This window comes from Sphaerodactylus townsendi, linkage group LG01 (assembly GCF_021028975.2).
Source record: "Sphaerodactylus townsendi isolate TG3544 linkage group LG01, MPM_Stown_v2.3, whole genome shotgun sequence".
NCBI classification, from domain to species: Eukaryota; Metazoa; Chordata; class Lepidosauria; order Squamata; family Sphaerodactylidae; genus Sphaerodactylus; species Sphaerodactylus townsendi.
Window position 1 is genome coordinate 73,186,676 of NC_059425.1, and position 24,847 is coordinate 73,211,522.

A 24,847-nucleotide genomic window follows, 5' to 3' on the forward strand; every position below is an offset into this window, starting at 1 on the left:
GTTATTGCTCATCACAGTCCTGCCTCTGATGGTTGCTCGGGCAAGAGCAGCCGGTGAGGCCATCATGAGTGCAGAGACACCAGATCCCTCTTTGTACCACATAAAATATCCCACTCTGGTAGTGACTGCTACTGCTTTGTGAATGCAGCCATGATGAACAGTCAAAGGAACAGAAATCTTTCATAACAGAGCAAAGGCTCACTGAAGGTTTTGGAGGAGTAATGACAGAATTCAGGGCCTGGGAGCTACCTTGCACCAGCAAACAAGCATACCTATATATATAACTTCATTCCCCTCAGGTCCATGAGGGAAATGGAAGCTCAATTAAAACATTTCATAAGATATACAGTATAAATACAGACATGCTCCACACACATAACTCAACCGTAAAATCCTTGGAACTAATTAGGATTAATTTCTCAGTAAACATACTTAGGCTCACGTTCCAGATTCTGGCTTACTACATAGAGAACAGGTTTTCAGGGGCCCCACTCAAATGGATTAGAAAAATAAGCAGCCATAAGTGCACATCTTTTGACTGTTCTTTATTATCAGCATGGCAACTCTCCACTCCTTAACTTCTCTCCAGAGTATCATCAACAATGTAGAGGGAGAAAGTTGTATCAATGTCCACACCACTACTTCCTGCTTATAGGATAAAACAGATCTATTCTTCTTCCAACATTATCCTCACATGTACAAATCAAGATCCACAGCAATCTCTATGTAGACAAATGGGTCACGTGTAGACTATGCTGAAACCTAGACATTCCCTTAGAAAACTGCAATCCAGAGTCCATGGTGCCAACATCACCAAGAGCAGCTGACCAGTTGTGTGCTTCTCTACAGCGAGTCCTAAGAAGTCAAAGCATGGCCTTGTCTCAGTGTCCTTTGCACGCCTTAGACCATGCAGGCAGACGTCAGAGTTTGTTCTTTGCATATTCCAAAGCTGCAGTTAGGACCAGCTGCAAGTTATTGGTGCTTCCAGAACCCCTGGCTACAACTCCAGAACCACCTGCCTTGCCTCCCATTGCAGTACAAACAGCCAGGGCCCAATCAGCAGCAGAAAACACCGGCAATAAACTCTGGCGAGAGAAGGAAATACAGAAGTTAAGTGAACTTCAGGCTGCAAAGCACAGGCAGCAGCGCAATTGTAGGCCCCCTGGCTTCCATCCATTGTATACTAAGAACCAATGTGATGCAGTGGCTAGGAGTGTTCGATTAGTATCTCAGAAAGCTAGATCTGAATTGCCACTCATGCTATGCAAACTTGCTGAGAAACCTTGGGCTAGCCATGCTCACTAAGCCTAATCTACTTCAAGGGGTTGTTGTGAGGATAAAATGGAGGAGTGGGGAATGATGTAAGCTGCTTTGGGTCCTGTTGGGGAGAAAACTGGGGTACAAATGAATTAAGCAAGTAATAAAGGGGATTAAACAAATTCCTGGAGGAAAGGCCCATCAAAAGCTATTAACTGCAAAGACTAACTAGAACCTCCATATTCAGAGGCAGTAACTGCCTGATTATCCGTATTGAGGGTCATCAGCAGAGGGAGGCTATAATTTCCACTGCCAGCTTCATATATCTTTTGGGGAGACACAAGATAGTCAACAACATTCAGTGATGCAGCATGGCTGCCACTATGCTCCTATATCTTGGAGCTTTTCTTCCTCAAGCTCCTGTTTTGTTTGCACCTTCACAGATGCGAAGCTCTATGGTCATGAAATTGTGCATATTATAAACACCTATGAGTTCTTTGAACAAATACTGAATCTGTATTTTCACCATGGAACATTAATTTCCGTGTAAAATCAAGTCTATTGTGATTCCTCCTGACTGAAACGCTACATGAATGGTATGAAAGCTCAAAACCAAAGAGCAAGCAGGCAGTGCTTTTAACCAGAACATGGGGCTTAGCTTTCTGCACAGAGCTGTCTTTTTCTATGGCTATCCTTGCCCTCTGTGGCCATCTAATTTCAGCTTCTCTGATGCTCCTTGCAGCAAAGCTGCTTTAATTTGGGGTGTTAAGTGGTGTGTTAAACATAACTGAGGATGGCCTAGCCCTGGTTATACAATGGTCTGGGGAAGGCCCTTGATCTGGACCGTGCCCAAGTAAATGCCACCAAGAAGTTGGCATGCTTTCTGTGGGTTCCTGTGAATTGCAATGGCAGAGAAGGCAGGCAGTCATTTTTAGCTATTGAACAAACAGTTAATCCACAGACGTAAACTTATGTTCTCAAATAAGCTGACTGCATCTTCCTGTCATTCACAGAAAAAGTGAGCTCTGAGCACCCTTTGGAAACTTAGGCGGATTCTGCATTGACCAAAAACAGCAATGTGAAAATGGTGTAAAAATGGTTTAAAACGTTGTAAAAGGGTTTACACCATTTTCACACCGCTATTTTTGGCCCATCTGGAATCCACCTAAGAGCTGGCAGAATCCAACTTACCTTAGATACCTGGCAAGCACAGAAAACCTGGCCAGAAGCTTGTGGGCTTAGCAACATGACTGAGGCGCCCGGCCTTTTGTCACACAGCTGGTTGACCACTTTCATCAGGATCTAGAAAGAGCATGGAGAAAATGAGGTTAACATGAAGGTTTTATGTTTACAACACTAAGGCCGTTTCTCCATGGGCCAAAATCAATGATAAAACGGTAAAACATCATTTGGGGGGGAGCCTTTGCCATGGCGCCGCCACCAAATTGATGCGGTGGCGCTCTCCCCCTCCGCCCAAAACAGTGTTTTTGGAAAATGCCAGCTTCCATTTGGTGCCGACCGAACAGCACCGGGTGGAAGCCAGCATATTTCCTGCAGCCCTACCTCCTGCTGCCTTCCATCACTTTGTGGAGGCCAGGGGACGCACCTCCTGGCATCCAACCCCAGAGCTGTAGCTGTGGCCACGGGGGCATGTCCCCTGGTCTCCACAACGTGACGGAAGGCGGCAGGAGCCGTTTGGGAGATGCGCAGCCTGTGGGACCGTTCATGCAAACGTTCATAAACTATGCTGATGCATCCCCGCTCAGCCAGCCCTGCAGAAACAGCCTGAAATTTACAGCTGTCAAAATGTTGCAGAACAATTTGGATTATGAAATTTAAGCATCTGAATAACTTGGCTGACCTTTTGAAAAGCATCTTGATTTCTCTGAGGTTCCTGTGGTGCACTAAAGCAGGACAATGCCAATTACATTCAGAGGCACACAAAATAGGGGATGTTGATAACTCAGATGAGAGTACTAGGGCAAGCAGCAAGACAAGAAAAGAAAGCACTCTTCTTCAAAGGGGTTACAGCCAGCCAGCCAGCCCACCTCCCAAGAATGCTCCACTTGCTTAGATTTGTACATTTGCCCGGCGTGGCTCCTGTTTAGGCCTGGCATCGAAGGGCAGGAGCCAAGATCACACCTGCACCTGCTGTTATCTGCAGCCTGAGGGCCTCTCTGTTTTCTATGGCTTGCTTGTAACTACTGAAGTATGCAAACCTGTATTTGTCAGATCCCTGGGTAAAAATTTAACTTCTGAAGTTTATTTCAATTCTTTGGAATAGTTACTCCCAAGTATTTAAATTATTTATGAAATGTTGGGATACCTATATCCTTTTGGACTTCATGTTGCATTTTGGGTTTAATGTTTATATATCACACTCCAGATTTTCAAAATATAATTAACACGTAATCCTGCTACTGCTCTATATATTCTTACCTTCTCAAGACCCAAGAGAGTTCAGGTCAACCACTGTCTGCTCCCATGTGATGGTCAAACCTGCGTATCACAGGATGCTATTCCAGTCTACCTCTATTTTAATAGAAATGCAGACTTGCTGAAACTTACCGAGGGTGATTCAACAGGGATAGTATCAATTATGACTGGCTGGCTGGAATGCTTTGCCAGCAGGTTGGGAACCTTCTCGGCAGCCTGCAGGATGAGAAGATACACTGTGCATTATGAGTGCAGTGAAACTGTCACGGTGCAACAGGGAAGGAACACTGCCCAGAGAAGCTCATACCCATATCGCCACTTCACACCATTTAAGCAGTGACTGAAAAACTCCAGCTTCCCACAGCTTCCACTCGTGGTAGCTCTTTCAACAAGGTCTTCCTGGGTGGCCCTGCCTTCTGAGGATAAGAGATGGGCTATTGAAGAGGGGGACTGCTTTGTCATGATGTCCTGGAGTGGGATTCTTTTCTCATGCTGCTGTCACCATTGGGATTTAGGCACCAAGTCTGTCCTTTTTGCCCAAGCCCACGGCAGCAATTAATTCTCATGGCATTCTCAGAGATCTGTCATTATTAACGTCTTTTACAGCTGTCACTAGAGGATTTCAGCTGTTTTTGAATCAACATAAATTGCAGCTCAGAACTCACTGATCACGGGGGATGCAAAAACCCGCAATTTATTTAGCGCATTAGCTCATGTAATTGATTGCCACTGTTCTGCTTGGACAAGCCATTTTCCATAATGAAGACATTCTTTCTATGCCTGGTTGGTTGTTGGGCATTTGCCATGCCTGCAGCATATGGGGTGGGGCTTCTGCTGGATCCTTACCAGTTTGGTTTCCTGTTTTCTAATGGCAGAATTGGAAACTCGTTGCAGAGTTTTGAGAGTGGCGTGCAGTTCCCTTTTCAACGCCTGTGGGATTGCAGTATTCTCCACCATCTGGAAAACAAAACCATCCACCTAAATTTGTTCCCCCGGGTACTTTATGCTATTTTAATATTTTACTAGATAATTGCACTGGTAGAAGAATGGAAACCAAGAGCAGAGGATGCTTCCGGAGATGGAAAATTGTAACTCCCCTGATCAGAAGACTAGACCTTCTCTCTCTCTTAGTGAATAAAGCTTTCCTTGAGCAAGACCATTATGGAGATGATGGTGAGTGGTAAGCCTAACTGTAAAAGTCCAAAAGTATAATCCCAAAAGCCAAGGTCACAATTAATGTAATGCCTTTATTAGGACCAACTTAATGACACTTAATGGTGCACAAACTTTCAAGCTCTCTAATAATGCTGACACTTCCCCTGCCAGACTGCTATTGTTGCTTGACAACACCCATTTGGCTTCATCAAGGGAGAAGAGGAGGGGTGGCAAGGAAAGTCAGTGAGAATAAGAGGTCAGAGGGTAAAAGGCCCATTAGGGGCACACATAATCTGACCAGCTAGCCAACCAGGATGTGTGCACCTGAGCTCAGGTTTCATTATGGATTCAACTATCAGCAGGCACCCTCCCCTGCCCCCACACCAGGTAGCAGTGAAAGTTTCAACCAGGCAGATGCTGGCCACTAATAGGTTAACTAAATATATCTGCATGGATGGCACAATTGTCAATTCATTCATCAGGGATCAAAAACCATTAGCTTTCCGGGGTGATTAGTCTGGGACTAAGAACATGGTCATGAGACAATATGCGTAAGTGCTTTGGAGAGAAGGCACAGGTGGTACTCACATCGGTCAGAAGGCCCACCTCCCTGGAGAGTTTCTGTGCTCCATTTAGAGAGAACCCTCCCTGTTTCACTCGGACAGAGAGGGAATCCACTTCTTTTGCCAAAAACTGGCCTGTTTCCCGGGCCTAAAAGAACAATAAAAGGCCAAAGACTTTAAGGAGAAAGGATTTATAAAAGATATACAAAGGCAAGAGGGTTTATTCATGACTCAGGGACTCAGACTCTTTAAGAACTGAAGAATTCTCAGACACAAGTGTGGTTGTTTCTGGAGCCAGAGTGTTGCATCGTATAGTCCCCGCTTTGAGTTTAATTGCGATGGTCTTTTTAAACACTAGATGGTATCTAGAAGAGTAATGGATATTTTATCAGGGATGAAAGACCATTAGCTTTCAGGGGCAATAAAATATCCCAATAAAATATCTGATAAAATATCCATGGTAAAAAACTAAGGAAATGGGAGCCAATCAGCAAAATTCTGTATCACACAGAGTGTTACAGCTGATTCAATAAGCTGTATGACTGCCCCATTAAAAACTAAATGCCACATAATTTAAGCGCAACCCTAAGAATTTTTGCTAGAGCTCACTCTTCCTAATGTGAATGAGGCAAAGAACCCTGGTGGGAAATCACTGTGGGGAAAGGTTTCTTCCCTCCTGCTCATCCTCACTAGTTCATCTGGGCTACAGCCAGGCTGCCCAAGCAATGTCCCTGGGCAGCCCCATCCAAACCCAGAGGTGGCAGGCTGCGGTGCCAATGCAGCACCACCCCAAAAGGGCTTTCCAGTGGTGTGGGGAGTCCTGAAACCTTCCCATTGCTGAAAAGCCCCATAGGGCTGAAAGGACATATGCCATTAAAAGGGTGGCATACATCTGAGGGCCAGTGCACACACACACACACGCACACACACCAGGGAGGAACAAGGAAACTGCAAGTGGATGAAGTATCAGTGGGGAGCTGGTTTGGCCTCACACGTGGCCATTAAGACAGTCCATAAGCCTCAGTTGAGAGATTTGACCCTGATCAGGTAATCAGTAAAGCTTGAAGCCTGAGGAACTATTCTGCTGATGCACCTGCAGCTCCTCAGTTGACGGAGGAAGGGAGGGGGATTTTTGCCAGTTCTCTTTTCTGTTGCAGGCCCCCACTTTGCACCCTGTGTTTTTCCTGGGGGACTGCAGAAGCACCATTTGGGGGGCCACAGAAGGCCGTACTGGGGGACAGCACTGCCTTCTTCAAGAGTGACTTCTCTCTGACTGCTTAGGATCCAAGCCAATGATTAACATAAACTTTCAACCCAGGAGGAACTCAGTCCTGCAATATCTGCTTGGCATGCAGAAGATTCCAGGTTCAATACTTTGCATCTCCAGTTAAAGGGATCAGGTAGCGGATAATGTGAAAGATCTTGAGCTGAGACTCTGCAGAGCTGCTGCCAGTCAGAGCACACAGGACTGATCTTGATGGGCCTATGGTCTGTTTCAGTATGAAGTAGCTTAATGGATGTCATTTCTGTTTACTTTAACTCACAGGTTAATAGCCAGTGAGCAGGAGCTTGTGTTGAATAAGACAACACTTTGTCCTAATAAGTCAACGTATAGAGACTGTGTGGATGTCTATGATGGCCTCTAGGGCAGCTTTAATTGGACATATCCGGATAGCAGAGACCAACTTGCAGGAATCAGCCCCAAAGCTAATAGGTCTTTCTAAGAGTGGCATCTTTCCACAAATGGTCATTTTGTGAAAGGATACAACATATTATGAGAATAGTCCCAGATCTATTTGGTGGTGAGCCCTGTGACCTGTTTACTGAATAGTGATGAGATCAGTTTCTGACACTGTGCAAAGCAAATTTCAATCATGTTCCCAGCTGCTAGGCTGCAAGTTACCCCAAACAGCCAGTTCACCCTCTCCAGTTCTACAGCATGCAAATATTTTCAAGACTTTGGGCATGCATGCATAAACTATGTCACTGAGCTAGAAATTCAAAGGACAGAAAAAGTCAACAATGCTTCCATTTTTATAATAGGAAGAAGACAACAGCTGCTCTGTCAGGAAGCCATATGCTTCAGCTCTTTAAAAAAATGAAAGCAAACCAAAATGAATAGGCTATCATAAACATTCACTATATCTTGAGGATCCTGATACTCTCATACAACAATCCTGGGTACTTGCCTTAAGTTTTTTAAATAGCTATTGTAGTTTGATGGAGAGATGGTATTGAAAAATATGAAATAGGATGTTGTCCCTTTTACTTCAGAAGTTGTTTCAGTACTCAGGAAGGGTTTAAACAATAAAAAATCAGATCCTAAGGTAGCAAAACCTATTTATACATGCAGTTGCAATTGCATTACACATACAAAATCCAACTGATTAAAACTGTACCCCCTTGCTGCCTACCTTGGGTTATTCACAGGTCAGTGGACCCATCTACAGACTTCTCAATCCACCTGACAGTGTAAACAATTCTGTCACTGTTTAAACCAAATCCATTTTAAAACATAACCTGAAACATGATACCCAGTTCAATTTGTAATCACCTGTGACCATCTTCTTGAAATCAACTCAAGGGTAAACAGATTAAATGAAATACAGGGCTCTGCTGAATTTAACAGGTGCATGGAAGAGAGTGTTGTGACAAACACAGCCTATTATGTAGGAAATGGTAGGTGGATGTGAAGCACTGACATGAGGCTGCCTTGGGTCAGTGCTTGCAGTTGACTGGACAAGGCTGCCCTGAAGTCTTTGCTCCTCTGTGGCAGGCAGAGCTCTGTCAGAAATGTAGGGAAGACTAGACAAACAGGAGAAGCCCCAGGGGAAAACACATTTGGTGAATAGAATCCTTTCCCCATTCTAGCCTCAGAGAAGGTAGCTGATAATGCTGATTCTTTATCTGGCAGGTACCAAAGTTCCCAGGGCCATTGTACTCTGAGTAACTGGGCCAGGGCCTGAATTGTGATTCTGCTTAGAACAAGCCAAAGTAGAAGACACACTACAAAAGGCTGTGAGGACAGCGAGGAAAGAATGAGACCAGAGTATCAGGCACACAAGGGACCAATACTCAAAAGTCAGTGATGTAGTGCTACATTAAAGCTGTACTCTGTTCAAGAAGGGAATCTGAATATCATGCAAAGAAGAACAGCTCCCAATGGAAAAATAATGCTGCAAAAGATCAATTTACGGTTCCATACAAAATAGGAGCAACTGCAGAAACCGAGCTTTAAAAAACTTTGGGATAATTCTATTTCAGAGGCAGAAGAAGACAGCGCCCAAGAGGAGCTTTCTGGGGATTAGGCAACAAAGCAGTGATACCTTGCATAGCTTGTTCTCACTACAAGGACTTATTTTCTTGCCTTTCTGTTTACAAGATCTTACAGTCCTTAAAGAATGCCCTTTTCCCTCTATAACCTTTGCGCTAGCAATAATGAATGATGTCCCAAACTAAGTAAATTTGCATAATTGATTCTGGGTTGCAGAAAATATGATCTGTTGATGCAGAATTTAAAGGCCTCTGGCAGCACTGGACCTCACCTGCCTGGCTTGCTCTCTGGTCACTGCAACGATATAGCTGATTCCTTTGACTAGCTGCCGCTCAGAGATGATAGTGAGGTCCTCTATGGCTCCTGTATGCTGAAGGTGCCTGAAAAGGAGAAGAGGAAACAATTGCATGTTCCAGCATTTCCACTAAAACTACTATTTTGGTTTGAAAAAGAGTCACAGCTTTAGGGCACATGGTCTGCAGTCATTCAAAAAATCTCTAGTTCAACCCCTGGTGTCTTACCAGTTAAATGTAACAGTGCTGGGAAAGTCCTCCAAGTTGGCATCTTGGGGAACCACAGCTAGTCAAATAAGAGTGGAAGCTCTGTAAATGCTTTCTGTGCTCCACTGGGCCAACAGATGTCCCAATTGGGCTAACTGGTTTTTGAGTGAATGCCTGAAAGATACATCCTTATGCTCAGACTATCAGCAATTCTGTATTAGTCATGAGACCCCCGGCCCCAAGGAAATCTGGCCTGACTCAACCAGGCCAGGGCCTTCTAGGCATGGGTGAATGCTCTGTCTGAGGAGACCAGTAGAACCTGAAGAATGCAATGTAATTCCAAAGAGCTTGTAAAACAGAACTGTTCTACCAGGCATATGTTTGAGGCAGCTAGTTAACATCTAGGCCTCCTCCACCAACACCATCAACTCCATTGACAATAATTAAGATCCCCTTGGTGAGTTCTATGCTGAAAGATTTGGAATACAAATGCCATCTTAGTAGTTCATGCTAATATTGGATGTATTGTTTTATATGCATGTTTTATGAATGTTGAGAGCTGCCACGAGCCCAAAATGGGAGGGGGCATGTTAAATTTAATATTGCATTCATTTACAGAGCGCAAGCTATGATGAACAGCCAAGGTGGAATAATAACAAAAATCCAAACTTCAACAATCATCTTTTGTTAAAAGAATATTTGTAAAACCAGCCTCCTCCGAGACCAGCAGGATGCATTTTGTATTACTAACAAGGCTACTGTGCCCATTCACTGATGTGGTAAATGCTAGGCCAGGGGTCTGCAACCTGTGGCTCTCCAGATGTTCATGGACTACAATTCCCATCAGCTCCTACCACCATGGTCATTTGGCCATGCCGGCAGGGGCTGATGGGATTTGTAGTCCATGAACATCTGGAGAGCCACAGATTGCAGACCCCTGTGCTAGGCAAAGCATTGTCATTATAAACCTTGTTGGCTTGCTAACACAGTACACAGTAGAAATGGTATAACAAGATCTTTCCCCTGATACCCATGATGATCCCTGTGCCTTTAATTTGGAAAAGGCTGATAATCGAAAAAGCAAAAATCAGTTCATAAAACCTATCTGAAGAATTTCAGAACTGGAAGGAACCAGCAGGGGGACAACACTTACGTTCCACAGCAGAGTTCCACAGAGGTGTGCAAGGCATCCTGGGACTCTGGAACCAATAGTCTCTCTACTGGGACCCCCACAGACACCACCCGTGATAGGTCAGGGTACACCTGAGGAAAAATGAAGACCTAGATCAATTGAAAGTTCTGACACTGCTCTGTACACAACTGGATCAACTTGAGAAGGGGTAAAGAACTGCTTAATGGTCATAGATTGCTGATAGTTTATGTTTTGTGTGAAGGAGTACTTCTTTTTTGCTGGATCTTCAAACCAGTCTGTTTGACTGGAGCCCATTTTCACCAACACCTCGCGGACAACCACATTTTCACCAACTCAACTGGCAATCACATGCTGACATGGTATACGAGGGGCAAAAGCTAGTGTGGGTCTGCATGTGACAGAAGCAAATGGAGGCAAAGTAGAACATGGCTAGTTTATTGTGACTTCATATGTGAAGAGTTGCCAACAAAGGCAAAAACTTGTTCCCTTTGAAAGGCACTGGATATGTTTTCAAATTAATGGAAAAGTGTTATTGAACTCCAACTGCTTCCACAGTTAATAGGCTTGTTACCAGATTTGTGACCAAAGGGACTGGAAATTTACATTAAAAAGAGGAACATGAAAGAATGCACAGAATATAAAAATGCACAGAAATTTCCCAAGAATTACACTGCCCAAGAAACTAGCTCCAGCCACTATGTCTCTGGCTTACTTCATCCAGTTTCCGGAGTCCCTGCACGCCATCTGTCAGCTGGATGGCGACCTCAGCTGTGTAGACCAGCTCATTCCGTTTGATTATTTCTTGGATCACACCCTCTATTTCTTGCAACTGTTCAGTCTTGATAGGAGCCTTTTAGAGAAGATCAAACAGAAAGATACAGCATTAAATGACATGAAACACATTTGTGAGAGGACTAGGGCACTCAAACAACTGATAGCAGGCCTCAGGGATTTATTTTGGGTTTTAATACTAGTCCTGTTTCCATGCTTTAGTTTCCAAATCTGTAAAATGAACATGGTTACTCCCTAAATCAAGCTACTTCCAAGATTCATTTCCTGATACCCATGATGATCCCTAGGTTAAAAAAAAACTTAGCAGGACTTTGTCAGCCAGGCTTTTTCACCTGCTTTACCAAAAAGAACAGGATATCCATTAAGGAAGTTCAGGTCATGCAGTTACTCAAAGCCTGCTTCTCTGGAATATCAGTTGCTATACTGCAAGATGAGACTTCACAGTTCCATATTCTAGAACTACATCCTTCTGCAAATAGCCTTTCCCCTTTTTGCTTATACAGAAGGAGGGAAACAATGTACCCAGAGGAAAGCATCTTTTTCCAACCCCACAAATGAATTTTGCTATAACTGAGTATGGTCAGGCTTACCAGCATTATATATTTACCCACCACTGAAATGTGATGAGTTTTAGAGGATCCCAGGACAGGAAACTAGTCAGGTTTTCAACTCACAGAGCTATTCTCAGATATTTTCATCACTGTGAGTGCTCCAGTTAGGCTAGGCCTCATAGTACACTTAGTCCTAGCCAAAGGCACCAGTGGAAAAGCTCCCCAGTTACTAGGGAAGGGAGAAAATGTTGGACTGCTTTTGCAGTCTGATTCCACCTTGCCTTGCTATGGCATGGGCTGTTCAGAGACCCCAGTCACCTTGGTGCTGACATGGAACCGTAGCCGCTCAGCAGTCACTTGGGACCCCTGCTGTCTTATATTGTCTCCCAAGACCTGGCGAAGTGCAAAGTTCAGCAGGTGAGTGGCGGTGTGGTTCACCATGCAAGCCAGTCGCTGGGTCTGAAAGCAAAACAATTATCTGGGTAGGAAGAGAGGACCATTAGACACTGCAGCATTTTCCAGTCAAAAGGGAAGAGAAACAGGAGCATTTTTAAAAATCACAGTATTGTTTGAACACATAAATGAACTTCACCTGAAATGGACTTTAAATGTATAAGACCACTGACAATCTTCTCTTCTTATGCTCTTAAATAAAACATGTTTCCAAATCAGCAATCCAGCTTCCCAGCCCACACTGTAGCATTAGCAAAATGTCTTAATAACAACTCAATCTTATGCATGTTTACTCAGCAGTCAAGTCCCACTGAAGTCCCCCAAGTTAAGACTGCAAAGTATGGAGATGGGACACCCACCCTGAGAAATCAGTGGTTGCACACCTTGTTCCTATTCATTTCAATGGACATACATGAGTTCTTGGGGATCTATATTCTTGTATTTCTTGAACAGAAGCTCCAATCTTACTGCTCACTAAGAAAAGTTAGGGAAATGTGATGGAAAGGACAGTGGTCAAAGTCAATGGACATAAAATCTGTACCCCTGATCCTAGTACCCAGAATCATATCTCAGTTAGGGTGCAACATGTTTTAATCCCCTTTCCATCAAACCTGGTCTGTTTGCACAGCATATGCAAAATCACAAGGCACAGCACAGACCCAGGAATTTCCAGGCAGCATCCAGCAAGGACTGTTACCTCATCTACAAAGAGCTGTACTTGGTCCCCAGCCTTCAAGGTCTCAGAAACAATCACTTCATGGATCACATAGCCACCAGAAACTTGTACAGACACCACTGGAAAAAGCACGTCCTCAAAACAGAAACAGATAAAAGGGAGGCTTAGCACAGGTGAGCGCTTGTCTTCTTGGAGAAGATCTTCTTGGAGAAGAATGCAGGGACTTCAAATCACTTTAACACCTTCTAAATGGTATCTGCCAGATGTAGAGACTGCTAGATTAATCACAGGACATGTACACAATGGGATGCAAAAACCCAACATCAACAGATTTCTCATGCTCAGAGTCAACACTATACTAGTCAGTTTGTTTCAGGTTCATGACCAGTGACTTCTAGTCTCTCAGTCAGCGGTGATGTCATGATCTCATATATCCTGTACTTAAGAGTGACCTGCTTGGCTCCGTAAAGGATAACATGAACAAATGTACTGAAAGAATTCCATTCAGTCTTACTTGGCTGGAACAGAATCACCTAAAACAGGAGATGATTAAGGGGCTGAGGAAAAAGAAGAAATATTTCACTCTGTCACAGAACTAATGATGGCAGAACAACTAAACTTCAGAGTTAATATTCCTTCTGTCAAACAAGTTTGCCCATTCGCTTTGATCTGTATCAGATTACAGCGGTTGCAATACAAGAAGGCTTGGAATAAGACAATATAGGCAAAGTTGCTTAGTGACTGGAATCAAGATGGATAATTCCACTCAAGAAGGTCCTGTCTAGCCTATGAACACAGGCAGGGAAGCAAGGGGTGTCAGTTCCATACCCGGGCAGTTAAGAAATGTACCTGCTGTTCATGATGCACCATGTAGCCTTGATCAGATGTCTGGCCACCCTTCTCAGCATAGAAGCAGGTCCTGTCTAAGAGGACACCACAGCGCTGTCCCCCACCAACTTCTTTCTGGAGAGACCCCTCCTTATACAGCACTAGAACAGTGGCTTGGCATGGGTTGAAGACTGCAAAGAGTAAGAAGAGTGCCACATTTGACATGTCCACTAGTTGGCCAATTTGGTGGAGCCTTCTGAACATCTTCAATCTTAAAACAGTTATGTTGCACTACATTTTCATGGCTAACAAACTCTGTTGTAAGAATAAGGGCAATAAGAACAATTCCTTTGTAATCCCAAACAATACTCTGCTCTGGAAGATCCATTTTCTATGCATGACATCTGGGATGCCTTGCTTACATAAGCAAAGATCTAATCCCCCAAGTTTAAAGTGTGCTTTTATTAGTTGATTAATAGATAGGGAGTTTTTATAGTTAGCTCTGCTTATACTTCCTGTTTATAAATTAAATGGTCTTGCTTTGATGCTTGCTAGTCTCTCTGTCAAAAGATCATGTGGTACTGATCATAACCTACACATCGCTAAGTGTATTTAAGTATCTCTGATTTTAATGGCAGTGCACTTAAAATAAATGCAGTTCTGCACACAGCTAAGTGTACTGAGTGATTACCTGCACAGGAGTCCATATATTCACTGAACATGCTGTCTGTGGAAAGTGTTCTCTCTGTGAGCATGGTAAGTCCTGTATCCACGTGTTCCAAGATCAGGAGGGCTAAAGCTTGCCTATGTACTTCCAAGGTACAGCATCTAGCAAAGGTTATTCTTCAACCTCCCCCTCCTCCCTCTCGCACCAAGGTCACAAAACCCATGCACTTTGGAGGTACTCCAAGGTCAAAAGACCCTGGAGAAGGGTGCCAGCCTCAGACACTGGTTGCCTACCAATGCTAAGCAAAGTTTGTGGATACTCTATCCATGAAGTTACTAAAGTAAGTTCAACTAGGAAAAAAAATGAATTACTACTTTGGCTTATTTAAAATATTTATATCCTCACTGAAAATGGTTGAGATAGTTCACAACAAAAAACAGTATGATACATTACCAATACAAATGTTGAAAGCCCAGAACAAATTTACATATTTAAACAGCACAAAATAATAAAAGCAACACCTCATATAATTAGAAATAGAGCAAAAAAATATCTAAAATCAGTACATTAAATTCTAATACTCAAACTACTCAAAGAAATACATAGCAACATGCATGCAAGGGAAAGAAAGGATTCAGAAAAATGGCTCGGAAAATAACAGTTTTTATCTGGTGCATGAAGCTTGATGGCAGGCAAACCTCTCGCAGGAAGGAAGAACATTCCACAGCTGAGGTATCATAACAACAGAGAAGGCCCTGTCTCTGGCTGCCACCCAACTTACCTCAGAGGAACACAAAGCAGGGCCTCTGTACAAAATATTAACAGTCAGCTTCATATACCGTAGGAGCAGGTGGTCTCACAAGAACTCTGGTCAGAACCCCATTTAAGGCTTTAAAAGGTATGGACCTGCACTCTGAATTAGGCTTTTTGAAACTGGAGAATGTCCAATGCAGCTGCCTCAGCAAAACAAAGAGCCTGACGACTCTTATGAAAAGATACATTGCAATATAAATATAAATGTTAAGTTGTGAAGATGCAACAAGACTTGGAAATGGATTTGCATAAGGTATTTACCGTAAAAACTCATGTATAAGCCGACTCGTGTATAAGCCGAGGCACCTAATTTTACTACCAAAACCTGGGAAAACGTATTGACTCACATATAAACCGAAGGTGGGAAGCTGGGAGGCAGAGGGAGCTCCATATTCAGGCAGTGACTCCCCCTGATGCCATTGCCCAAATAAGGAGCTCCCTCCACCTCCCAGCTGGGTTTGAGGAAGCCCAGGCAACCAGGAGGTGGAGGGAGCTCCTTATTTGAGCAATGACATCAGGGGGAGTCACTGCCCAAATAAGGAGCTCCCTCTGCCTCCTGGGGTTTGAGGAAGCCCAGCCAGGGTTCCCCTTCACCCGCAGAGGCCTGAAGAGCCGGCTGGTAAGCAGTGATTCGTGTATGAGCCGAGGGGGCATTTTTCAGCCTTAAAACAGGGCTGAAAAACTCAGCTTATACGCAAGTATATACGGTATACCTATTCCTTAACTGTGTGAAATTGCCATCATGGACTGGCTTTTATGGGCCAGTCTGTCCAGTAGCAAGTAAATTATTTTCTCATATCAGTCGGTTATTTAATTGTGAGAAGAAAGCTGGAAAGTTGTAAGGTAAATATAAGCTGCTCTGGACGCATACAAGCTTATGCTATCAACAAACTGACACCCACTTTTTGCTAGGTAAGACACAGCAACACCTTGAGGTTTGCTGCAATAATGGCAAGTATACAATAACCAAGAACATTCTTTCCTATTTTTATTTACCTCATTTACAGCTTGCCTTTCTCACCGGAACTCAATGTTTAAAAACAGATCAGTCAGACAACAATTGATACAGTGGGGCTAGCAAACACTTTGCTAGAAACTTACTGTATGATCAGTTGCTGCCTCTCTATCTTATATTGTCTCTGCTCTGTATCTAGCTGACATTAGCAGGAATTTAACAACCTGATATAACCATCTTTATAGTTTCAGGAGGTAGCTATTTTCAGCTGCAGTAGAACAGCTACATTTGAATCCAAGTTACTACTGGACTTGAATCTAACCATCTTTATGCAATAGTGAAAGCCAGCATTAGGCTCCCAATGCTTATAATGAAGCCACAAAACATAAAACAATTGTTACATGACAGCCTGTATTCTTTTTTAATCTGGAACATTATTCCCAACACTTGAAAATGTAATGTGAAAGCTGGCCTGTAGCAGAAAGTCCAGCTGGCACTTTGCTCTTATCTCTGATAACAGAATGACACATTAAAATTAGGTCAATAATTTTTTCTACTGAACATGCAAAATCCAAGAAATTGATTTAAGGCTTTAAAAGAAAACAATATAACCCCCCCCCCCCCTTACACTTTAAACTCTGGGTTTTTAAAGGAACACATTTTACAAAACTCTCTTACATACATATAAAATTCCTTCCTCAATGGACGAGAAAACCAGAGAACAAATGCATGTAAATCACAGTATATCGCACTATCTAGTTCAGTGATCTAGGGTAAGATAAGCACTTTCAGACTGAGATAGACATTGGTAATTTACTAAATGCATATAAAGAATGCTTTGTACAATGGATTAATCAATTTACCAGACTTCTGTTTGGAGATGCTCCAGAGTCTCCTGGATATGAATCTTAACATCTTTTTGCAAGAGTTCCCTTTTTTGGTACTTCTTCCAGCCTGGCTGCATCCTTACCATAATTCCCATCTGGTCCAAGTTCATAGGCAAACACAGGTGAGTCATCAGTAACAGGCACACCATCCTGCTGCAGCTTAGCCAGCGAATGCACATCTAGCAGCATCCCTGAGCTCTCCTCTTGCTGTTTTGGAGCTTTGCGCTGCATATGTGGAAAAGTGAGAAAGACTACTTAAGGAGATTCACTTTGCCAATAATATCCACAGAGTTGTAGCATCGTTGACTGTTTCACAAATCTCATTCTCAGGTCTTCTTCCCATCTTCCATCTTTAATTTAAACTTGTAGAAATGCATCACCTGCTCATTGCCCTCATGCAAATTTGTCTTGCTGCTGCTGACAACCCCATGGGGAAGACCTCCAATAAAGGAGACATTCGAAAAGCAATTCCAGGACAAAGTTGGTTTTGATATCCTGCTTTTTTCAACCCTTAAGGAGTCTCAAGTGGCTTACAATTGCTTTCCCTTCCCCACGGCACTCACCTTGTGAGAGAGGTAGGGCTGAGAGAGTTTTGAGAGAACAGTGACTGGGCCACAGTCACCCAGCAGGCTTCATATGGAGGAGTAGGGAAACAAATCTGATTCACCAGGTTAGAGCCCACTGCTCTTAACTACTTAACCATTTTGCACTGTGGATCGTATTTAGTTTGAATTCTGAATTTGGTTTGCTTTATGACAGAATTTAGATTTTGGATTTTAAAACTAGAGTTTCAGCTTGTTTGTGAATTTGGGACCATTCTAGCCAGACTAAGGACCTTTTCCAGCAAGATGTTATATAACCCCCTTAGATGGCCTCCCCAAGGATAGCAGTCAGAGGCAATGGAGTGTGAAGAGACTCAGCAAACAGGAAAAACTTTTTTCTTACTTCAGCATCCTCCTGAGCCAGCTGGTCCAAAGCAGCAATGTCCAACTGGACCCCATTCTCTTCAAGCATCAAGCCAATAAGGTCCAGCGGGAATCCCAAGTTTCTGTGAAGACCCCAAGCAACTTCCACTGTGGACCGGAATAAAACCATGGAAGAAAAGTACAGAAGACTTCTTGGAAATTCTATGATTATCTAGCAGAATCTTTATTAGATCTTCACCAGTAAGACTCCTGAAGGTGGCAGCTCTGCCAGTCTCTGCTAGTACTTTAAAAAGCTAAACAGATGGCAGTGAGATGTTTTTCCCCAGGATGACAACTTGTGCAGCCAAAAGTAAAATAGTTTTTGCAGTGTGCGTGCGGACGGGAGGAGGGGGGAAGGGGGACCTCTTTGACAAATGCTGCATTAGTCCAAAAAGGGCTGTTTTAATGTCGGCTGCAAGGCAGATATGTAGTCGTACGCCTGACAGTGCAGTCCTAAGCAGAGCTATTGACTTAGAAGTCATTGTGTGTTTATCTTCATGGTTTTCTCTGTTCTTTCCAGCCTCAAGGTCAGAACAACTCAAAGAAAGAGATCCCAAAGCTAGAACAGACTGCTGATGCCTCCCTCTTAACTACATTCTAGGGCTCACCTCTGGCCAGCAGTGAGAAAACTTGCCTGGGAAGACTTTGGAATGATCCATCTGTTGGAGCGTTCTGTTTATAATGCGACGCCCTCGGAAGAGACAGGACAGAAATGCATTCTCGTTCTCGTTGATGATACTTATAACCTGTAGGGAGAACATATCCAAGTTCAGAAATCTCCCCCCATTCCCAGTACTAAGGGAAGGACAACAGTAGGTAAAATGTTGCATCTACAGACTTGCATCTACAAATTTCACGAGAAACTGTGCAGGTTTTGGAGGAAAGGGAGATGAGGGTATGTCTCTTCTGTTTGTTTATAAAATGAAGAGAACTTGAAATAAACTTTAAAGAACTCATCTCTTTGCCTCACATTTCTCACAAAAGTGCAAGGTCTAATTGCTGTATGGCCATATAAAGCAAATCCCTGGGGTCCATTTCCTAGACTTCTCCACTTCACACTGACCTCTGACACAAGGAAGTGGAAAGCAAGAGAGGGAGAGTAAAAGGAACCTTGCATTGTCCCCCCTTCTTTTACATTCCTTTAACAGTAAGGTTAAAGGGTTTGGAACAATTGTAGGAAACTCAAATTGGAAATTCACTGAACAAACTGAGTATGAGAAAAAAAAACCCTGTCACTTGAACAGTAGGGAGCATTGCATGAGAAATTAAGTGCAGAAAGCTTCAGGATCAAAGGGCTTTAGCAGAGCTGGGCAGTGAGGAAGAGGTCTGGAATGGAGCTGCATTCACTGTGCCTATCAATAAATTTGAGTTCAGTTGCTTGGAGGAATATTAGAACTCCTCAGACTAGCTGAACTGTAGGAGCAAAAAACAGCTATGTTTTGGGAGAGAAATCTTGACAGAGAACACTGATACTGTTCTGGGTTTTAAGTACATCAGATCAACACAGGGAGTGATCAACTTCATTATGCACAGCCAGTTGTGGCCCAGAGGTAATCTATAGGATTTCCCTTCAAACTGGAGATGGGGGAGGGGGGGGCACAACCTGCTCCATGCGTAGTGTTAATGCCAACCGCTGCCTTTCTTCCATTAGTGTGGAAGTCTTTTCCCCAATGAGAAAAAAAGATTACACCATCCCTCCTTTCCACAGTAACCAGGCAGCTGGTTTGCTGATAGTTCATCAGAAGGAACTAGCAAGGAAATCAAAAGAGGTCTCCTCTGCCACCCAGCAACCTGGAACAACTATTTGTTTATTCAGCATAGTTTTACTCCAGTCCTTATAAGAACTCAAGGCAGCTGTACAAAACAAACTAAAACATCATAATATCACAACAAGAGATACAACAATAATGAACCCAGACTCCATTTTTAAAATTCTCCTCAAAAGCCCTTCTGAACAGTTCAGCTTTGCAGCTCTTCCCATAATCAGAAAGGCGGGTGCCTTCCTAACAACCTGTTCCCAAGGGAGCGAGGGCAGCCACAGTAGAGGCCAAGAAGAGGCTGTGCGGGATTTAACCAATTTATGCTCAAGAAGACTTTGCTTAGAGCTGCCAGATAGGCTCTTGTGTGGAGAGGCTGTTTTTCATCCAGAAGGATCCCAGGTTGTGAAGGGCTGTAAGAATCAGAACTTTGGGTTGTACCAAAAAACAAATAGGATGCCAATGTAAGGTTGTCCAAATAGGGATAGTGGGCTGCATCCAACCATTCTCCAAGAACCTGCCTCTAACATAAGCATCTCCCCCTCCATTTAAGGATCCTTGGCCGGGAGGGGGGGGGGTCAAACTTTGCTCAGTGGTAGAACAGGAGTGGTAGGATCCATTCTTTGTACAGATTATAAATCATAAATCATCAGACATAGTTTTCATGCCACCAGCTCCAGATACGTACCCTGTCCGTTTCTGTCTTCAGGTCTGGATAGGCATCTCCCTGTGAAAGTGGAGTCATAGATCATCAGAGACACTACTGTGAAGATCTGCTTTCACAACACACACACCTCATTTCTACTACAGAACAGCTTTGCTTCTTGAAACATTTTTTTTTAATTAGGGCCACGTCACACAATTATTTTGGATGAATTGGATACTCAAGAGGGAGAGCTCATGCTTGGATGGACATGCACATCTTTTACTCCCATATGCGTTTCTTCCCAATCCTCCCGATCCAAATCTCTCTCCACCATACATATCTGATAAGTACTCCCCTGCAGATTTCATAGAACCTCTAGGCGGAGGCTGGTCCACTGATCTGAATGCTACATTTGATGGGTAAAACAGGAGAACAGTTGCACCAATCAATGTTTCTCCTCTTTTGGGGAGATCATGTATCAGATTGCCCTCCCAACATTACTTCAGTTTGTACTTCATTTTCTTTTATACCCTTTGTCAGGGAAAGATGAGAATGTGGTTGTGTGCGCTGCAACAGAAGTTGCAGCAGTGCACAACTGCATTGAAAAGTAGGGCAGATTCTCTGTAAAGACTGAAGAAGTTTACTACATACTGGCTTCAACAAAACTATTACCCTTTGCAATGGTAAACAGTGGTTTGATAAAAGAGCTTGTATAGTGCTCTGGACAGTTATACAGCAACTTTTGCTTTCTACAGCTGCACCCACCATTTTGTTTTCCGTGGCAGCATGGAGCCCACAAAATGGCAGGTAAAACTGTAGAAAGCGAAAATGTTGCTATATAGCTGTCCAGAGAACTATACAAGCTCTTTTATCAAACTACTATATTTACCTTTGCAAAGGATAATAGTTTTGACAAAACCGGCATGTAAGTAAGCTTCGTTAATCTTTACAGAGAATCTCAGAGGGGAAGAAGATGCAGTGGTTTAATCCACATTTCCTCTCATCTTTCCTTGAGTAAGGGTGCAGCCATGCTCACAGCAAGCTCAAAAACTGCTAGAAGAATAACACTAGGAAAATGTTTTTTACCCATAATGGAAGGATTTTTTCCTTTCTAGAAGCAATAACAATCCCCTTTCCCATCGAGTTATTCACTAATACATCCATAGCCCAGATTAGGACTGACTTCCTAAGCAACTTCCTCCTCCATGTAAAGCAAATGAAAAGAGAGGAAACCAGAAATCATATTTATTACATTGACATAGAGATGTGCATTTTGTTAAATAAAACAGCTATTTAAATTATCAAAAATGCTATCAGTTAACCAGTTCACAATCTACCTAGTCCACACGCATATTCCTATTCTGCTATTTGGTTTTGCTCACAAAATAAGCATGCTAATGCTCTACAGTTTGTCTTGTGCACAGACAATTAAAAGTAAAGCCAGCACTGGATGAAACTTGTTCTGCAATAACAAACGATAACTAAGGTCATAGATAATACTTGGCCAATTTCCCAAGCCATGGAAAACATTGAACTGTTTACAGTAATACATAAAGAGTAAATGAATCCCTGAAGGGAAGGCATCATGGTATAGCCCAATTTTGTCAGATCTCAGAAGCTGGCCAGGGTCAGTACTTGGAAAGAAGCCCACCAAAGAAGGCTCTGAAGAAAAAGGCCATTGCAAACAACCTCTGCTTCTTACTTGCCATGAAAGCCCCTTGCTGGAGTTTGTTGGCTGTACTTGACAGCACTATATACACACAGGATCACTAGAAATGGATTCCTGGTCTAAGTTCTAAAACAGGGGAACTTTCTATATGATATGCTAGCTAAGCACAAGAAAATAATTTTTATGTTACCAGGATCTCAACCACGACAGGAACCAAGCTGCCCAGGAAACCAGGTGGAGCATGAAGAACTTCAGAACAAAATCTTAGAGCCCTACGCAAGATATGGCGTAGAACAAGCCTGCAAACAATAAAAGTTATTTGTAGTCAGCTGTGCTGACCCTTGATGCTATCTCACCATGGCTATCTACCTTCACAAAGCCCAGCAAAATTCCTTCGGCATGTGCCCTGTCACCTTCCTAGCCAAGGACTTGAGATTCCCTGGCCACTACCGGTGTCCAGCAACTTACATGCACTTGTCACATCCATAGTCCACACTACTTCCTCACTCCTACACCCAGTTTCCTAACCACCTAAAAACTTTAGTCACTAAGCCTATCCCAAGTCTCCACTTCTTTGTTCAGAGTATCTTTAAACACTCTCAAAAGATACCCAGGAAGGCCTCATCCTACAGCTACTCAGGCTATTTAAGATTAGTCCCTTCTCTGTCCCAACTAGCCCGTTACTGTGCAGCTTCCTTACTCGGCACCAGACATGCCTGGATAAACACCATCGGCAATGCACACAGAGAGCGTGCGCACGTGATCTGCCACCACTCTGTAGGCCATATCCACACCTCCAGCATCTGCCTCCCCAACCAAACCCTGGTATGGGGGCCTGCCAGAACCCTGAAAGGGAAATTCAGAAATATTTTAGGAAAGTCTGAGAAACGGATCCATGCTGAAAAACATGCAGCAATAAATAACTATACACAATAACTATAAATAACTATACACACCCTCAAACAGCATAACTTTTCCTTAACATTGTCTGTTCTACATTCCTCAAACACTGTTTTCAAGCGTTTCTCCAACACTGTTTCAAGCTAATGCCTTTTTTCAAACTAAGGCCTAGGTTATTATATAGATCCTCTTTCTTGATATATCTGTAAAGCCTGCCTGGCTGTCCTTTCATCCCTGTTTTTTTTAAATACCAAGCTTAACTTATTTCTCTGAAATGAACACTGAAGGTCAAACCACGGCCATTTCTCCCAGCCTTTTACGGTCTGAGCAGATGGCTGGGGAAGTGGCAAAAAACTCCTTCCTAGCAACAGGACTGCCATGGTGCCACAGCAGCCATCTCTTTCAGCTCTTAGGGGGTGGGTTTTTACAGTCAGGAAAAGCTTCCGTTCCCTCAGTGAGGCTCCTTTCACTTTTAAAGGGCCAGCTGCAATGCAGGAAAAGCAGCATGCTGCTGAACCTCATGACCCACACAGTGATTGTGCAACAATACCACAACACTCTCTTTCTCTCTCCCTCCCTCCTGTGGAAAGAATACTCTGGGGCATTCCACCTCTTTTAGTTTAGAGAGCTAGAGGGACAGCAGCTCGCCACTTCAACTGCACTGCACTCTGGTGGGGCCAATAAAAACCAACATGTATTCTTCTTGGCCAAACAATAACAAAAATATGGTGGAGAAGACATTGCAATTTGTCTGCTTACCCAGAAGCAACAACTACTCTTTGCTAGTGAGTAGCTGGTAATGCTTCCCACTTCCCTCCCATGACCCCACACACAACATATCCAGAGTACTTCTAATCTGGAGGCTACCGAGAGAGCTTGACATGTCAGCCCGTTGAAGTCTCACCCTGTGGATGGCATCCAGGAGTGGAGTGAAGAGGTCTGTGTCATAATTGGAGCGCTTGCTTTGCAGAACTGTCAGCAACCTTTCCAAGCCCATCCCTGTGTCCACGTGATGCTGGGGTAGCTGACACAGACTCCCATCAGCTTCTCTGGCAACACACCAGTTGTCAAACGAGAATCAGACAAAACAAATAAACAAAGAGGCAAGTAAGATGCAGAGGCCAAAGGCTCATGTTGGTGAGCTCAGTGTCTGGATGGGAGGCAAAAGGAGAAGGGGAAGAACAGAATTCATAAGTGTGAAGAAAACAATAGAGGAGAGTAGAAGATGCATAAAAAGAAGGCTCTATCAAAGGAGAGAGGAGCAAAGCTGTTTGGAAGTGGCATAAGGAAGATTGCCTGACAGGTACAAGATTCTGGAAAAATCAATAAAAATGAATCTGAGAATGGCCAGTAGTATGAAAGCCTCCGCTAAGTAAGGCTCTGGCACAACTCAAGGACCCAAGTAATCCCTCCATTCCATACCTGTTGAACTGCATGAAAACCAAGTTCCAGATCTCTACCACATCAGGGTTCCCTTGATTCACCAGTGCTGCCGCATTCCTGCCAACATCCTTGTGATCATAATGGATCTCAGTGCAGGGTCCACAGGGACCAGTATCCCCCATCTCCCAGAAATTGTCTTTCAATTGAAAAGGAAGCACATGGTGGTGAGGCACACTGAAAGGAAAAACGGACAATGCCAGTACAATGATAATCACTCTCTACCTTTTCTCAAAATAAGGGAAATTCTCTCTACCTTGCTCTACAGGTAGTTGCAGCACCAGTGCAGCACCTCTCCATAACATCACTTTCATCAATGAAGACTGACAAACAAGACAATCGCAATACAAATCATGGCACATGTCCCACTGCTGGCCGATAGTTGAGTTGCAGGTAACTTTCGACAGGTTATATTCATATATGTCTCATGTTCCTTTCTGTTGTCTCCAAACTTCCCTAGCATGTTATGTTGTTATTTAGCCTGTAAGCTCTTAGACAGTGAAGGTACTT

The 24,847-nt window shown here is 43.3% G+C and overlaps 1 protein-coding gene across 5 annotated transcripts; it reads right to left on the reverse strand.

Moving 5' to 3' along the window:
- Positions 1 to 524: 524 nt before the first annotated feature.
- Positions 525 to 24,514, reverse strand: AARS2 (alanyl-tRNA synthetase 2, mitochondrial). Of its 5 annotated transcripts, none has more exons than XM_048482213.1 (19): positions 24,320 to 24,514; positions 23,802 to 23,946; positions 22,698 to 22,843; positions 22,188 to 22,296; positions 20,371 to 20,409; positions 18,560 to 18,671; positions 17,906 to 18,033; positions 17,044 to 17,185; positions 13,660 to 13,829; positions 12,832 to 12,945; positions 12,000 to 12,140; positions 11,051 to 11,188; positions 10,339 to 10,448; positions 8,957 to 9,065; positions 5,437 to 5,559; positions 4,540 to 4,650; positions 3,826 to 3,909; positions 2,449 to 2,559; positions 525 to 1,085 (listed from the first exon to the last, which is right to left on the reverse strand). In XM_048482213.1, exons 1-19 carry the CDS (start codon positions 24,460 to 24,462, stop codon positions 921 to 923), a joined length of 2,340 nt encoding a protein of 779 aa, XP_048338170.1. In that variant the 5' UTR covers positions 24,463 to 24,514; the 3' UTR covers positions 525 to 920. The 5 variants fall into 5 exon arrangements, with proteins under 5 accessions (XP_048338170.1, XP_048338233.1, XP_048338368.1 ...); XM_048482276.1 differs by having other exon boundaries at positions 23,802 to 24,047; positions 24,320 to 24,462; XM_048482411.1 differs by adding an exon at positions 21,415 to 21,529 and having other exon boundaries at positions 22,714 to 24,047; positions 24,320 to 24,462.
- Positions 24,515 to 24,847: the final 333 nt, after the last annotated feature.